Source organism: Bacillus rossius, chromosome 1 (genome assembly GCF_032445375.1).
Source record: "Bacillus rossius redtenbacheri isolate Brsri chromosome 1, Brsri_v3, whole genome shotgun sequence".
Taxonomy (NCBI): Eukaryota; Metazoa; Arthropoda; class Insecta; order Phasmatodea; family Bacillidae; genus Bacillus; species Bacillus rossius.
The window spans coordinates 331105197-331121462 of NC_086330.1; the positions used below are offsets into that span (position 1 = coordinate 331105197).

Here is a 16266-nt window from a genome sequence, read left to right on the forward strand (position 1 = left end):
AGGAATCTTGGCTGCACCTGCTGCTTTTAACGAAGTACTGATTTTTATCACAAGGGGAAGCTACAACGTTCATATCACTGATTTTATTCAAACTTTGTACACTTTTAGTAGTCCATTAGGACAACATAATGTAGAAGTAGCAAGGCGTACTACTTGGGTGTATGAGAACATCGCAAGAGAAGTTTTATGTGTTGAATGTGTACTGGTGCATTGTGACCATGAGCGCGAGATGGCGGTGGGCAAGTGGTTAGCGTTCAAGCTCCATAATCGCTGGATCTCTGGATTGAGTGCAGCTCATGTTTTTTTTTTAATTCATATTTTTTTCACCACTGGTCATATTCTTTCATATATATATATATTACAATTCAAAGGTAAAAGTGTGTATTGGCATGAACTTATGTTTTCATTATATTACCTCTGAAATGTAATATATATATAAAAAAAATATGATCCAGAGATCCAATGATCTTGCATTCATGGTCACAATGCACCAGTACATATTCAACCCGTAAAACTTCTCTCGCGATTTTCTCAAACATCCAAGTAGTACACCTTACTACTTGAAAATTATTTTGTCCTAATGGACTATTAAAAGTGCACAAAGTTAGAATAAAATCAGCGATCCAAACGTTGTAGCTTCCCCTTGTCAGAACAGACAAACAGAAGGATACTACTTCATAATTGCACGAGGAGTCTAGATGGTATTTAATAATGTTTACAATATTGGTAATTTACAAATATATTTTTTCACAAGAACGAACAAACGCGAGGTGCACAGAAAAGGGAACAATGCTTGATGGACTCCATAAGCTACACACGGGCTGAAGGTCACCAGTGATGTCACGAGCTAGTTTTCCCATAGTATTTGCACTTGTCGAACCACGCATCACAAAAAAAGTTAGGATTTCCGCTGTTACTCTGTCTACTACATAATATTTTGAGACCACCTTACTTGAAAGAAGCTGGCCACGAAAATAATTATCTTTGCGTTATCAATGGCCTCATGTCACTAGTGGTACGCTTCCAAATATGTTCATTTAGAGATGCAGTGTGTTCAATATAGAGTGTTAGAATATTTCTGCAATTGAGACAGTTGAAATATCTCCGTCCATTTTGTGGAGGTGAACCATTTTTAAAATAAAACCATTTTTATAATTGAAAGCGGCGTGGGCTCAAATTTATTTTTTACTGATTTTTTTACCTCTTTTGAAATAAGGTCTTAATGTTGCTGTTAAATTAATTTTTTTTTCTCAATTAAAAAGCTTGACTTTTCCAGAATAAAGATTAGAAATAGTGGTATCAGTTCAAGTATCTGAAATTATTTTTTTTTTAGATATTTCAGATAAATATTGTCAATATCGGCCAACACACTCCAATATCAATCTGTTTCAACGTACCGGTACTGTCTCAGTCCAGTGGTTATAAATATTTATTATAAATATCATTAGTTACTGTTCAGTTCAAATTCTTCCATAAAATCAACAAATGTGATTCTGCAAGACAGTTTTCATCTAGATGCCTAAACCTGCAAGCCGTGCTGGAACAGGTCTGTTTGGGCCGAGTGGTACGGAACTACTTGAAGTCCCACCTATTCTAGTACTTTTACCACCACTTGCACAATCCACTCTTCTAAAGGACCACTATCTACAGAAACTTTATTGATGTGGTTAAGAGCAAGGATCATATTCGTAAAATTTTTTGTGCCACCTTTGCTAGGAGGTTATTTTTTTTTCACTACTGAGTAGAAGGTTGCTGTGATTTATTTCTTTGAATTTTTCTACTAAGTTTGTGATGGAAAAATAAAACTAGAAATTATATTTCATCTGCAATGCAAGAATCAATATAATCATCTATTTATTTCCTCTTGACCTATATTTGCAACAAAAGCTAATCATTTTTAAGTAAAAGCTCATTGAAACATATTTTTAATTATAATTTGATGGAGGAAAACTAACCAACCATTGATCAGGAATGGTTTTAGGAAACACTCGAAAACTGAAATATTGATGCTCATACCACAAACTCTGTAATACAAATGTGGTTTGTTTATTACCACCACTTGGAAAAGTTTTGAAAAAAATGATGCATTCAGTTTTTATGAATGGCGGAAGGAGGGAAGGATTAAAAGCAGTTTCAAGCAGGCAAACTGTGAAGATTATGAAACATGAACAAGTTGTGTAGTCACAGGGGGAGAGGAGTAGGTACTAACTTATATGGGCATCTGAACCATTTTCAATATGATAGTCATAGTGCTTGGTTAGTGGTAATGGACTGCAGAGGTTATAAGGGAGAACAGTCATCCAAGTCACTCGATACACTTCAAAGGCCGGTTTTCCCACCTGGATCTGTCCATCTTGCTTTGTTCTGCAGTTCTTTTCCCATTATGCACATTACATAAACCTGTTTTTCTCTCTCCCCCTCCCCCTTGACATGTTGATTTTACTGGTGTGCATCAGGCCCACAACTAACTGGCAGCTATTGTATTGTTGAACTTAACATGTTATTACCGTGTTTTCTCGCATAATCGTAGTACATTTTATTCTAAAATCAAGTTTGAAAAGTAGGGGTACGACGATTATGCGGGAAAATTTTTTTTTTTTTAGGTAAAGTTATTCATAAAAGAAAAACCCGTTCATGGAAAGTACATTTATTTAAATGGTGGAGTATACAATAGCACGCCAAACAATTTATATTAATAATTCATTAAAAAAAAAACCTTTCTTCCACTTTAAATAGAAAAACAAAATCTGTGATGCGAACGCAAGTCACTTGAATACAATATTACGTGAACTAACGCGTAACTGTCATAATACACGCTTGCCACGAAAGAGTGCGTGCCATTAATTGTAGTTAACTCGGCACCTGACAGAGAGCGCGCGTTGCATGCATCGGCGAGATATCGATATTAGACTACGTGCACACGCTCTGTACGGGAAGCAACACAACCAAACATGAATAACGCCAACTATCGCTGGCTACATGTTTATAAGCGGTCAGATGAAGGAAATAACGTTGAAAAAGTCTTCAAAAGAAAATTTACATGCCAAACAACTTAGTATTTCCATTAATTAAATAAGTGGTAATGTCCGAATAAATATTAGATTTCTAATTTAAAATACATAGTTTTATACGGAACAGATACCTACACCGGTACACCGCAGCGACGCAGACGATCAGATGAACGAAATAACGTTTAAAAAGTCTTTAAAAGAAAATTTACACGTCAGACAACTTCGTATTTCCGTTAATTAAATAAGTGGTAATGCCCAAATAAATATTAGGTTTCTAATTTAAAATACATTGTTTTATACGGAAACGATACCTACACAAAGCGCTCGGGATATAATAGCGGGACCAAAAACAACATGCGACGTTTACGATAAAAGTTTTTTTATCACAATTTTGACGGCCTAAAATATAGGTGCGACAATTACACAAAAAAAGATGGTAAGCAATAAGCAACAGTTTGCACCAAGAGTGAATGAAAAAGGTAATATAAGAAAGAAAACATTGGATGTAAGTTGCAGAACAACATATTTTACTTATATATTTTGCGAATTAATGACCACTACGGTGAAGTGGCAAGTGTAAAACTGCAAGCACAGAAGTACCATATTGCACCACTTAGTTGCTCGTTGGTGGTCCATCTTCCAGTTAACACTTCTTGGATTGTACGTACTGAGAACACGAGGTTTATCGCTTGCAGCTTGTAAGTCACTGCTGCCATCTTAAGTATAGTCACACAGTTCTACATCAGCTATTCTAGTGGTTAAACTGATTTTATTCATCTAATACTAATTCCAGTAAAAACCTGTTAAGAAAATTTCCAAGATTATAAGTTCAAAAAAAAATTTAGCACCTGGTGAATTAATAAACACAATTTTACCCTTTTAATAAAACTTCCTGTTAGTAAATCTTAATTCTAAGTAGGTACCTTCAGAAACTTCTAAACAGTTATTTACAGTAATTCATAGGTAGTCTTGATTATTTTACAGATTAATTTCACTCTTACGCTACACTCAACTTACCTGTATAATCCAAGTATTATGAGTGTGGTCACTGGTCAGTTAAAAGATCGCAGCCTTTGGTGGGTTACTATATGTACTTCTTTGAATGTAACAGCCTCAAGTTCAAGAACACTTGTCTGATGGTGAACATGAAGCATTCCACTTTGCTACCCAATGAATCCAAAAATAGTGGCCTTATTTATAGATTTATTACAAACTCTGATTGCAATTTGTTTCAAAACAGGTGTAATTTTATGAATCAATATGCAGATTTTTAAAGTATATGCAACTGCTTTTCAATATTCTGGGAACTCTTAAGTAGATAAGCTTTGTAAAGTTAGGCTATTTTTAATTTATGTAATAATTGCCAGGAAATGCCTACAATTGAATTCCCAATCTCAAATATTACATATCACACAAAAATTCAAATGTAAAAATACATATTTTTTTGGATACTACATCCATAACACTCTTAAGAAGTGCCAGAATGTACTCTAAGGAAACCTGCACTTAATTATATATGGTTCTAAGTGTGTGTTCACTTTTAGTTACATAAACTTCAGATAGCCAAAAAAATATTGTGTTACTCTTAAGCCATTTACCACCACAGAATACACAAGTTTCAAAAAAAATTACCATTGGTTTGTATGAACTCCTAAGTCATTATTTCTATGCTCTACTAAACCAAGGAGATGATATTATTTTAGTTAAAACTAAATACTGATTCTTTTCATCTCTGTGGATGTAATAACCCATATTTCTTTTACACATGTAATTGTTTCCCTGTGGATAAAAATTACATAACTTTATATTACATAACAATATTTTATATCAAGCTGCTTAGCATTGCCACTCCTATTCCTGTCATTAAAGGCCCGTCTACAATAACAATGTCCTAAACTGTGTCCGAAGGACACTCGTGGCTGATTGGTCCACGTGACCCTCTGACGTCATGCGTCAAGTGGGCGAAGGTCCGAACCTACCTTGTCCCAAGACATTCGTCAATTTGAACTTTTTGTCCCAACCTGTGTACTTCGGACACAAAAAAAGAACAGAACACTCACGATATTTTAATTTCCGATTCCCGTTTGAAAACGTGGTGTCTGTTTTTGTTACTGAAGGAAATGGAAGGGTGTTGTAAGTCAAGAAGAGCCATTTTGCCTTATTGAACAAATATATAATATTGAACTCCCACAACTTTCATAAGATCAATCTCAAACTACAAAGCATCAAAACAATAAACAAAAAACATTTGGTTTGGCACATTTACTGCGCTCTGGTAACAACTTTAAAATCAATACATTCGGACATCGCAATTGTGGACAGGGCAGTTTTCGGTAAGACAATGTGTCGTCACTCACATTCGGATAAGGACACGGACCACACACAGGTTCGGACTATTGTAGACGGGCTCTTATAGGGACAGTAACAAAAATTGTACTAATGACATTTTTACTAGTAAGGTTTCAGTTTAAATAACTTTGAGTGGTAAAACAATGACTAGGGCACTGAAATTTTCACGAACCGCGAAATAAAGCGAAATAACGCGAAATGTTAGCAATTTTAATTAAAACACGAAATTACACACAAAAAACCCTTTTCGCGAAATTGACCCGAAATCTGCTTACTTGTACACGATTTTTTGACTGGAAAGGTCAATTAAATTAATAACAACATAGACAACATTTAATAATCAGTACAGATTCCTAAACACAAATTTCCCACCTAAAGACTACTTTATTAACCACTTTTCATCTTCGTTCATTTATCAAAACAAACATAATGGCTTCGGTACCAACTGTATAAATACGACTTTTGCGAGACGTTTTTTGAGTTCGAAAGTATCGATTCAAGAATCGAGTTGTATACTTCGCTATCACGTTTACGCTTAAAATCATAGTTTTCTTCCTGTATTTCATCAGTTTAACATTTCCATACGACTCGGTCCCATTTACGGTTTATTTAATATGAGAATCGATACCTTAAAATGAAATTACCGCCTGCGAAAAATGTTTTGTAAAACGTGTGAGTTAATCTCTGGCTGCACAGATTACTACTACGGCCATGTCACGAGGAGAATAAGAACAAAGGCAAGTCTATGTTATTGTTTACATAGATCGTGACGCTTTCGTATGAAAGATATTTTTTGTAAATGTAAGCCTTGTATGCTCAAAAAGCCTAAAGTAGTGACTGTTTTCGATCGTGCACTCGAATTTTAAAGTGAAGGCGGTAAATATGTAGTTAAGCGGTATTTGCGAAAAAAATGTTAAAAATCCGAAAATACTTTTATTATATGCTCTATAACTTCCTCTTTTCATTAAACCCGGCGGGGATAAGAAATTTCAAATACTTAATTTTATAAGGAGATATCGAATTTTTTAATTTTCATAGTTGGGCGATATTTATTAAAAAAAAAAAAATAAAAATTTCGAAAATACTTTTATTCTATGCTCTTTAACTTCCTCTTTTCATTAAACCCGGCGGAGATAAGAAATTCCAAATACTTTAGGAGACTGAATTGTCAATTCTGGAAACATGTCTTTTATTCATGTAGGCCTATTCTTTTAATGATTTTTAAACTCTGATAATGTTAAAATTACTTTTATGGAACTCAAAATCATTCGTATAATTTAAGGATTATGATTGTAGTATGGTTTCTATTTTTATGTATTGGTTTTGTATTTTTACATTTTTCTCCATGATTTTAGAGAGCAGTTTTTTATGACGAAATGAGACTATTTTTATGACGAAATCAAGATATTTTTATGACGAAATCTGTTAATTTTATTTACCATGAAAGTGGGGCCCTAACAATGACCTATCACATTAACACCCTATTTATACTATTCTGGGTAACCAAAGCTAATCATTGTACATTACTTATCCACCAAAAACATAATCTAAATAATATGTAACTTAAAAAATACCAAGGTATAATATATAACCATTGTCCTTTCCGTAAGTAGAAGTAATAATTTATTTTCTTTAATGTACATAAATGTACAATATAGAACTGTGTTTACATAAACAAAATCAATAAATACAACCACTAATAACAAAAATTGTATAAATATGTATATCACAGTTTTACTTCAGGCACAGAAGTCCAAGAAAACAAAAATGCATTAAAATCTGCATGTGACAAAACACTAAAAATAAATAAATCTACTTGAAAAATGTATCGAAGATGTATGACTTTTATCTACAAAGAGTTGAGTCAAAATTTTTAGAACCCCTATTTCACATATTTTAAGTGAGAGGTAAAATGGAGTAATTAAAGGGCAGTGTGAGAAAAAATACTTATTTTCATATAATTTATTTTCTTTAATACAGTTTTTCTATAAAACTATATGCCATTCTGAACCATCTCAGCATTGTTTTGGAATAATATCTTTGGAAAAAAAAATTAATTTCCTGCATCTGACAGTATTGTTTGTATCTCTAAATAAAAAAAAAAATTGTAAGAACAGTAGATATTATATTTATGCTACTAGCAGAAATGTCAAAATTATTCATTACATGATGAGATTGCCATTGTCACTGGCACACATAAGAGCTTAAGGCTTCTATAAGAGTATACCTTCGTATCTACAATCAAAAATAAAACATTGATAGTTTGTTTTAAAGGGATGCCATATTTCCTTGAGGTGTGAATAGGAGGAATGGAATGTTTTATTAACATAGGGTGTGAGTCAAAAATAAAAATACTAGTGTAATTGAGGGCAATGCAAAATCAAGGTTCTACCGTTGTCCCATAATATGGACAGTTATTAGTTATTTAATAAGTTAAGAACTGTTCTTTCAACAGTCAAGTTTGGATCACGTAACTGTAACAGACTACGTAAATGGAATTTTTTTAACAACTGTGGACACTGACGATGCACGTCAGATAAACTTGAGAATTTTTAAAAACAAAACACTTTCCTCCAGTGACTCGTTCACTCTACCAACATAGCTTTCCTGATGTCTCGAAGTTTCGGGTAGTCGACAAACTCCGAACCGTAGATCATTATCGTGCCAAACGTCACGGCCACCATCGCACCCCAGAACAACAGGTACAGCAGACTTTCTGTTGTGTACTCTGAAAACCAAATCATTCAAATTAGGCCTGAATTACAATAGCCTGTCACGTCCTTCAGTTCTGTAAACCTAGCCAAGAGATTTACAACACAACTTTTTCCGTCAAAAAAAAATTTCCTAAATCAGTAGGGCCAACAACACATGTTTTCTCTCTCAAAGATTTATCTTGATGTTGTTAGTATATTTATGTTATGTTCCCTTTCATGTTGTACAAGCAAATTCTTGGAAAAATTCAAGAGTTGTAATGCTATGCAAACCTGTTGAACGAACAAAAACAAACTCCACTGGCTTGTATTCTGATAACAATTGACAGGTGCAACCAACCATAGAACATAATTCTATAAGTTTGTCGAAAGTATGAGTTTGCCAAATTTTTGACGGGCGGACGGAATATTCCAGGCCATCTGATTGACTGCAGGTCACGTGTTTGACTGTTGGAGGCGACTGCTTATTGCAATACTGGCTTTGGTAGAAACAGCTGTTTTGAAACAGAAGTGTCTACATATATGGCTCGTCGTCTGCATATTAATAAAAACAATGCACAAAAATGTTAAATCTAAACACAGGATGCAAAATAAAATTTTTCTGCATCTTGTTTTAACTTCCATTAACTTTTTCTTTCTTTAGCTCAACATTTTGTCCACTGAACGCTCATTAGAAATGATAAACACATGACGCAGAATATGCATATTTTTTAAAGGAATTGGCCATGTACTATACATAGTAAGAAACCGCCCTATTATTTGCCTGGAGTATCTTAGAACTAGACAGTGTCATAAACACAGGCTGTTTAAGGCTAAGATCCATAGTTTTGCAGCCACCAGGGAAATTATTAATCCCATTAATATCACTGTAGATAAACAAACGTAACCAACATAATTTTGTAAAGAAAACTTTGAAATTTCAAATATGATAAAAAATATTCTCCCAAAAACTTATTTCTTATTAAATTGTAATTAAGAAAATTTTAAAACTAAATATTAGATATTTATAAAAACTGTACGAGGCTTTTACTTATGTATATGAAGTATCCTTAACAATTCTTTGTCACAATAACATTTATATAATGTACAGAAATTAAATAATTTGAGTTTAAAACTTTTTATTTAACGGACACGTGTAGCTCGTGAAATGGACGAATGATAAGTTAGTTCAGCATTACACCGCTAAACGTCAGGCACGATGAGTTTAGAGTTAGCCCGCTAGATGCCCCGACTATCGCAGGAGTTCTAGCGGGAAAACATTGCTTTAAAACGGTCAACTGATAAAACTGGTGTCAGTGAAGTGAGTCGTATTTTGAAGATGAAACTCAGCAGGAAATGGAAGGAAGCTAATCGACGAAAAATTGAGTAAGTATTTTTAATATACTTAATCTACATTGTAACTACAATGCTAATGTTTTCTCCATAAAAGTATCTTGAGCATATGTTATCTGCCTCATACGTTAAGTTTAGGACCTTATGTATTCTTGATAAAAAGTGAAAATGTACTTCTGTAATGTTGGCTAATTATGTGTTCCAGTGGCCGAAAATGAAATGTAATGATACTTGCATGTATAAGAAAAAGACTATATTTTTTATTATTTTGCAATAAATGTGTAATTCCTCCTTACATATGTTTTTTTTTCCTTTCATACATTGTTATTTAAGTAAATTACTTTTGTCCTCAAATGTTTTATTTCCATTTGTACTTAGGATTAATTTAATTATTGCTAAGCTGAGCAATTTGTATTGTTTCTCAATTTTTTCTTTATTTGGCAATTTGAAAATGTAAATATGGCATGCAGCAATTACAATGTCTAAAACGTGAGTATAGATTATCATAAAACTACATCATGATATATATTTATTGTACTAGTATTCCTCACTCCTAATCACTTAGACTCTGGTTCGAGTTCAGCAATTCCTTATACATTTGATTTCAGTGTATAACCTCGGTGGTCTAATTTATGCACGCCTTTTTCCCCACTGGGACGATCAAGGTCCACCCTGAAGAATTATTTTCATGTGTAGGAAAGGGGGAATTACCACTCTTCGCGTATCACTTTATCTGAATGCACTAAAATATCGTTGGTTATCTCCCTCTGAAATATTCTTCTATTAACTTTTGACGATTAGTCTACTCCCTCTACATATTTTCATTCCGACACTTCTAACTGGGTTGCAAAGGCGTTCGTGGTGAAGGTCTGTGGCCCTTTCAGAACCAAATTTTAATTACAGAAATATAAATTATTAATTACAACACATGTTATTTCGTGCCGGTCAGACCTGCAGTACAAAAATACCTGCAAGAAGAAATACCTTTGATGCTTGACGTCACTAATAGTGATAGCTCGAAGGCACTCTCTATTTCGCTAGACGCAACCGCCGTAAGTTATGCTTACGCAAGTATTTATATTGAAATAATAAATTACTACATGATAGCTTATTTTTTAAATTTTAACTACATGTTTTTACAAGAACAATTATGGCGAATGCCAGGGACATTGAGCAACTAATAACAAAGATTCTGATATAAATGAAAAAGTCTCATCGAAAGTCACAAGCTTCATGTGGTTAAAAAAGCAAACCAAAAAATTCTTTATCTCTGTCATCATGTACACATACTTACATGCATAATACATTCAAACAACTAAAATTAGTGCAATAAGCTGCAATATTTTGTGGACATATATTCAGCTACAAATATAAATTGATTGTATAGAAAGGTCATCTTTTATATCATCACTCATCAGACATAAAACTATAAATTTTAATCATATATAAAAAAATACCAATTTACAACAGAAAGTCACCTAATTAGATATTCAATCAAATATCTGTGACAAAATGTGTAAAGTAAGAAAACCTGTAGAAGCGCAAAACCTTTATCATACAGTATATAACAAAGCATTTTTTTTACGGGAAGGAAAACTGCATTACTGGCCAACCTCCCTGATTGTAGTGGTCAGCTGTGCATGAGAGTTCTTGTGTCATCTCATGGATTAGCATATTTAGTATAAGCATGTTAAACTAGTCGAATATGTTATAATAAATAACTAAAAACTTGATCTTGCGTAACTTGCAGAAAAGACAAAATCTGAAAGTTTCGCCACCAAACCACCGCGGTAAAACGTACAATATGTTTATCGTATATGTGAAGTGTTCTTTACATTTGTTCACATATGTACATATGCACAAAATTAATATTTATTATAATTCTACTGGGTTGCATACCGTTACTTACGGGTTTAGAACTAAAATGTATCGAAAATAATATTTATTCTCTTACGCGCTGAGGGTCGAGCGGTCGAAGAAGTCTGGGGAGAATTGACAGAGAAGACCGAGCGGAAATCTTACTGCTCTCCGAGGCAGGCAGTTGGCTGGCTTCCCCCATCCCCCTTTTTCAGGCTCGTTGAAGAACATGACACCCTGCTGGGCGATAAGGAATTCTGAGAAAAGTGCCTTCTTTCCTCCTACTCCTGCACCACCACCCCCAACATTCCATAGCTCATCCGTACAGCTAGTGCTCTCTATCGAGGATTGTGGAACTACGTGTGTTTTGTTCTCTCTCTGCGCGCCCAGGAGAAACTCAGGATCTTAGCCTTAAATGAAAGATTGCAATTTACACTGACTTCTCAGGGAATTAGGGGGAAAAATGGGTGGGGGAAGTGCTAAGGGTACCACAGTCTAGCACCATCCTCACAAAAAGCCAAAGTTGTAACAATTCTTCATCCTAAGGCTTTCCATACATTTATAATTTAAGGCTTTCCATACATTTATAATTTCATTTAAAATATGCTAGTGCTTAAGCATTTTTTTTGGCTCATCAAAATTATATTTTGGCTAAACCTCAGAACAGACCACAAACCTGGCAGCGAAATGGTATAACACAAGACTCATTCAAGAATATCTTGGTTTGAATTCCAGCCCAACCATTCTTATGATACTTATCCATGGTTGGGTGATGCCTTCCCCAATATTCTACATTGTTTTGTCTGAAAGTATCTATCACAAATGGCTTAAATGACTTAGCTGTCGATGATGATGATGAGATGTATAGTACTATCCCCAAAAAAACCTAAACATTAATTATTCTCAATGCCAAACCTCCACCAAGGAAAATGTTTTAGACATGATAGAAATATAGCATGCAACTAAGAAATAAATAAAAAGTACTCTCATTTTGGGCAACATGGTGGCTTTCTCCTGAAGCAGAACATACCCTCTTTTATCGCATAATCGTCGCACCCATATTTTAGACCGTCAATGTTGAGATAAAAAAACTTCTCGCGTAAACTCGCATGATGTTTTTGGTCCCGCTAGTAGATGCCTAGCGCTTTGTGTAGGTATCTTTTCCGTATAAAACGATGTATTTTAAAGTAGAAATCTAATATTTATTCGGTCATTACCATTTACTTATTTAATTAACGGAAATACAAAGTTGTCTGACGTGTAAATTTTCTTTTAAATACGTTTTTAAACGTTATTTCCTTTATGAGATCGTCTGCGTCGCCGCGGTGTACCGATGTAGGTATCTTTTCCGTATAAAACTATGTATTTTAAAGTATAAATCTACAATTTAATTTGGTCATTACCACTTACTTATTTAATTCACGGATATACGAAGTTGTCTGACGTGTACATTTTCTTTTAAAGACGTTTTTAAACGTTATTTCCTTTATCTGATTGTCTGCGTCGCCGCGGTGTACCGCTTATGAACATGTAGCCAGCGCTAGTTGGCATCATTCGTGTTTGGTTATGTTGCTTCCCATATAAAGCGCGCGCACGTAGTCGAATATCGATATCTCGCCGATTGCATGCAATGCGCGCCCTCTGTCGAGAGCCGAGTTAACTACATTTGATGGCCCGCATTCTTTCGTGGTAAATGTGTACTACGGCAATAGTTATGCGTTAGTTCACGTCACAGATTCAAGTGGCTTGCGTACGCGTTAGAGTTTTGGTATTTCTATTTAAAGTTGAAGAAAGGTTTTTGTTTAATGAATTATTAATATAAATTGTTTGGCGTGCTCTTGTATACTCCACCTTTTTTTTAAATAAACGTACTTTCCATGAACTGATTTTGTTTTTATGAATAACTTTACTTAACAAAAAATTTTTTTCTGCATAATCGTCGCACCCCTACTTTTCAAACTTGATTTTAGAATAAAATGTGCGACAATTCGCGGGCGCGCGGGAATAAGGGGATAAGTCAAATATTGACAAAAAAAATTTATGGTATGAAATAAAGGAGAACAAGCTCTACAAATTGGTCCAAATGGGTTAAGTCTAGCACCCTTGTGTGTTATTCTATGGCACTGAACTTTTGGAATGATTAATTACTAATCCTGCATACTTGAAAGAACTTTAAATGTTTAATATCTTAATTTAAGTAATTTTGACATATCCCCTTTTTCCCGCGCACCCGCGAATTATGCGAGAAAACACGGTACTTCTAGAGAAGTTTACCACGTGAAATAAAATTTAAGGTGTCCGTTTATTTTTTGCATGTTTTTTTAAATATCTATCTTAAAATTAATATCAATAAAACATTTTGCAAGTAAATTTTACTGCATCATAAAAATTTATTCTTAATATCCTTGAGAAAGTACACCTTAATGAATACTAAACCTGAATGCATTAATATGGCTATTTTCCGTTCACTCTTACCTGAGTTTTGGAATAAACAAAATCTCTTGTAAAAAAACATTTTCATTGGCTGCCGGCCGCAGCGCACATTATTAGTGCGCAAGAAATAGTACCTTGGTTACGTACCATTTGTAAGTATTTTTACACCGCCTGTTTATAACAATTGTTGTTATATAGCATTATAGTGTTTCACCATTAATATCCAATACAGTTTATTGTGTCAGCAAGTATTTACTTACAATTATGTTAGCAGACGCCGTGTATACAGTGTACAGTTGATGTCCGGCGCAACAGTGTATATCGGATTCGCGCGCGCACAGTAGTTGGTTATGGCTGACGCCGGGCCAAGTTTTGTAAAGCACAGAACGGGAAAGCCTTTGAAAAGTGCACAGAAAACTAATGTGTTGAATGTTTTTAAAACATTTTCAGACAAATATCCGGATTGTCGTGTGAACGTTATGGCGAGTTTAACTGCGGAATTTACGGGTGTTTCGAAGAGCAGTGTGCTTCGTGCAAGGAAAGAATTACAGGACTCTGGGACATTAACAATTCCCGGGATGAAAAAGAAATGTGAGTATCCTGTTATCAAAACTTGTGATGATTTTGTGAAGATGGCTATTAGGCGTAAAGTGCATAGTTTTTTCTTCGCAAATGAACCACCTACGCTGAACAAAGTGCTACGGTGTGTTAACGACGACCCTGAACTTCCTAATTTCAGACGAACAACATTTTATAAACTGTTAAAACTTATCGGTTTTCAGTACGTAAAGAGAAGCAAAACAAATGTCATAATTGATAGGGACGATATTTCACTATGGCGAAGAAATTATTTAAGCAAAATCCGTGGTTACTGACAACAAGGACGCAAAATATACTATTTAGATGAAACGTGGGTGAATGAAGGGCATGCTACAAACAAGTCTTGGAAAGATTCTACTGTTAAGAAGAAGAGAGAAGATTTTCTCTCAGGACTGTCTACAGGACTAAAAAATCCAACAGGTAAGGGGCAGCGCCTTATATTGCTTCATATTGGTAGCGACAGTGGTTTTGTGGAAAACGGTGAGTTAATTTTTCAGTCAAAGAAATCCGGCAATTATCATAAAGAGATGAATGGTGACGATTTCCGGGATTGGTTTGAAAAAAACATTGCCAAAATTAGAACAGAACAGTGTTGTTGTTATGGACAATGCATCCTATCACAGTGTAAAGTGTGATCGTGTGCCAAATCATTCGTGGAGAAAACAAAATATTATTGAGTGGTTACAGTCAAAAAATATATCCTTCAGTGCAACGTCTGTGAAAGTAGAGTTGCTGAATTTAGTTCAGACAGTACGTTCATCTTTTACTGCATATGTGATTGACAACATCGCCGAGAAAGCGGGGCAAACTGTACTTAGGCTACCGCCGTATCATTGCAACTTGAATCCAATCGAACTCGTGTGGAGTCAGAATAAAGGTTACGTGGCACGCAATAACAGAACATTCAAGCTAAGCGAGGTACGTGATTTGGTAGCCACAACTTTGTCTCAGATTACTCCAGAGAAGTGGAACGACTGTATTCGGCACATAATGAAAGAAGAGGAAAGAATGTGGGAATTGGATGGTATCAGTGATATTGTCGTTGACAGTGTAATAGTACACTCCCAGATAGTGATTAGGTGAGTACCAAATCGTAACACTATCATATTGTTGTCTTACGTTACGGTGCTATTTTATCAATTATTCAAAAAATAAACATTGTTTGCTTTTGTGTCCTGAACGATAACGGCACCATTTTCCTGTTATATTAATTCTCCGTTATTTTATTAGCACCGACTGTACTGAAGTGTGTGTGCTGCAACTAGTGCTTGGCGCGCAAGATGAATTCAGCCTATCACTTGCTGACGCGGCGCAGTGATTCGACGGTGTTTGTTTATTTCAAAACTCAGCTAAGAGTGAACGGAGAATAAATACTGTAACACTTGTCAATTACCAACTCACATTCCTTATAACACTGGAACTACCAATTAGAAACTAATTTTTTTAGCAGTTTCCTTCTGAAATTTAGTTTTTTTGATTTAATAAATATAGCATTTTCAAGTACATTAAAACACATGTTTTTTTCAGAAGTTTGAAATTATTTTCACTAGCTCTGATGGTTATTAAGTCACTTCCCACTGTTATCTAAAGCTTTTCTAATGGCAAACATTAGCTATTTGACAACACACAATGCTAAACATACAATGCTAGCAACATTTACAATGATCTTAATTAGATTGGGGCGAGCGTATGTGCAGAACAAGAAAACTTTTATGGAAAAAAATACATCAATAAAAAATTATCTGAAGCTTGATTTCTAATTCAGAATGAAAATTAATAAACAAAAGTGAATACTCATCCATGCAAGATAGAATGGAAATTAAAATTATTGGTAGTCAATCCATAAAATTGTATTTTTATTTATTGATGCAAAGTTTAGACAAAATCAAGCCTCCTAAAGAAAAATGCCATTAAAAGTCTTGACTTTGTAAAGGAACTTAAAGTTCCTGTGAATTTTATTTGTAATCAAATTC

The 16266-nt window shown here is 34.4% G+C and overlaps 1 protein-coding gene across 1 annotated transcript in view; it reads right to left on the reverse strand.

Annotated features, from left to right (window-relative positions):
* Positions 1-604: 604 nt before the first annotated feature.
* LOC134528046 (phosphatidylinositol-3-phosphatase SAC1-B) overlaps positions 605-16266 on the reverse strand; it is a 53053-nt gene continuing 37391 nt past the window's right edge. The window contains exon 13 of the mRNA XM_063361247.1: positions 605-8088. Coding sequence (XP_063217317.1) covers positions 7946-8088 — 143 coding nt within the window. The 3' untranslated portion in view covers positions 605-7945. The remainder of the gene's footprint in view (positions 8089-16266) is intronic.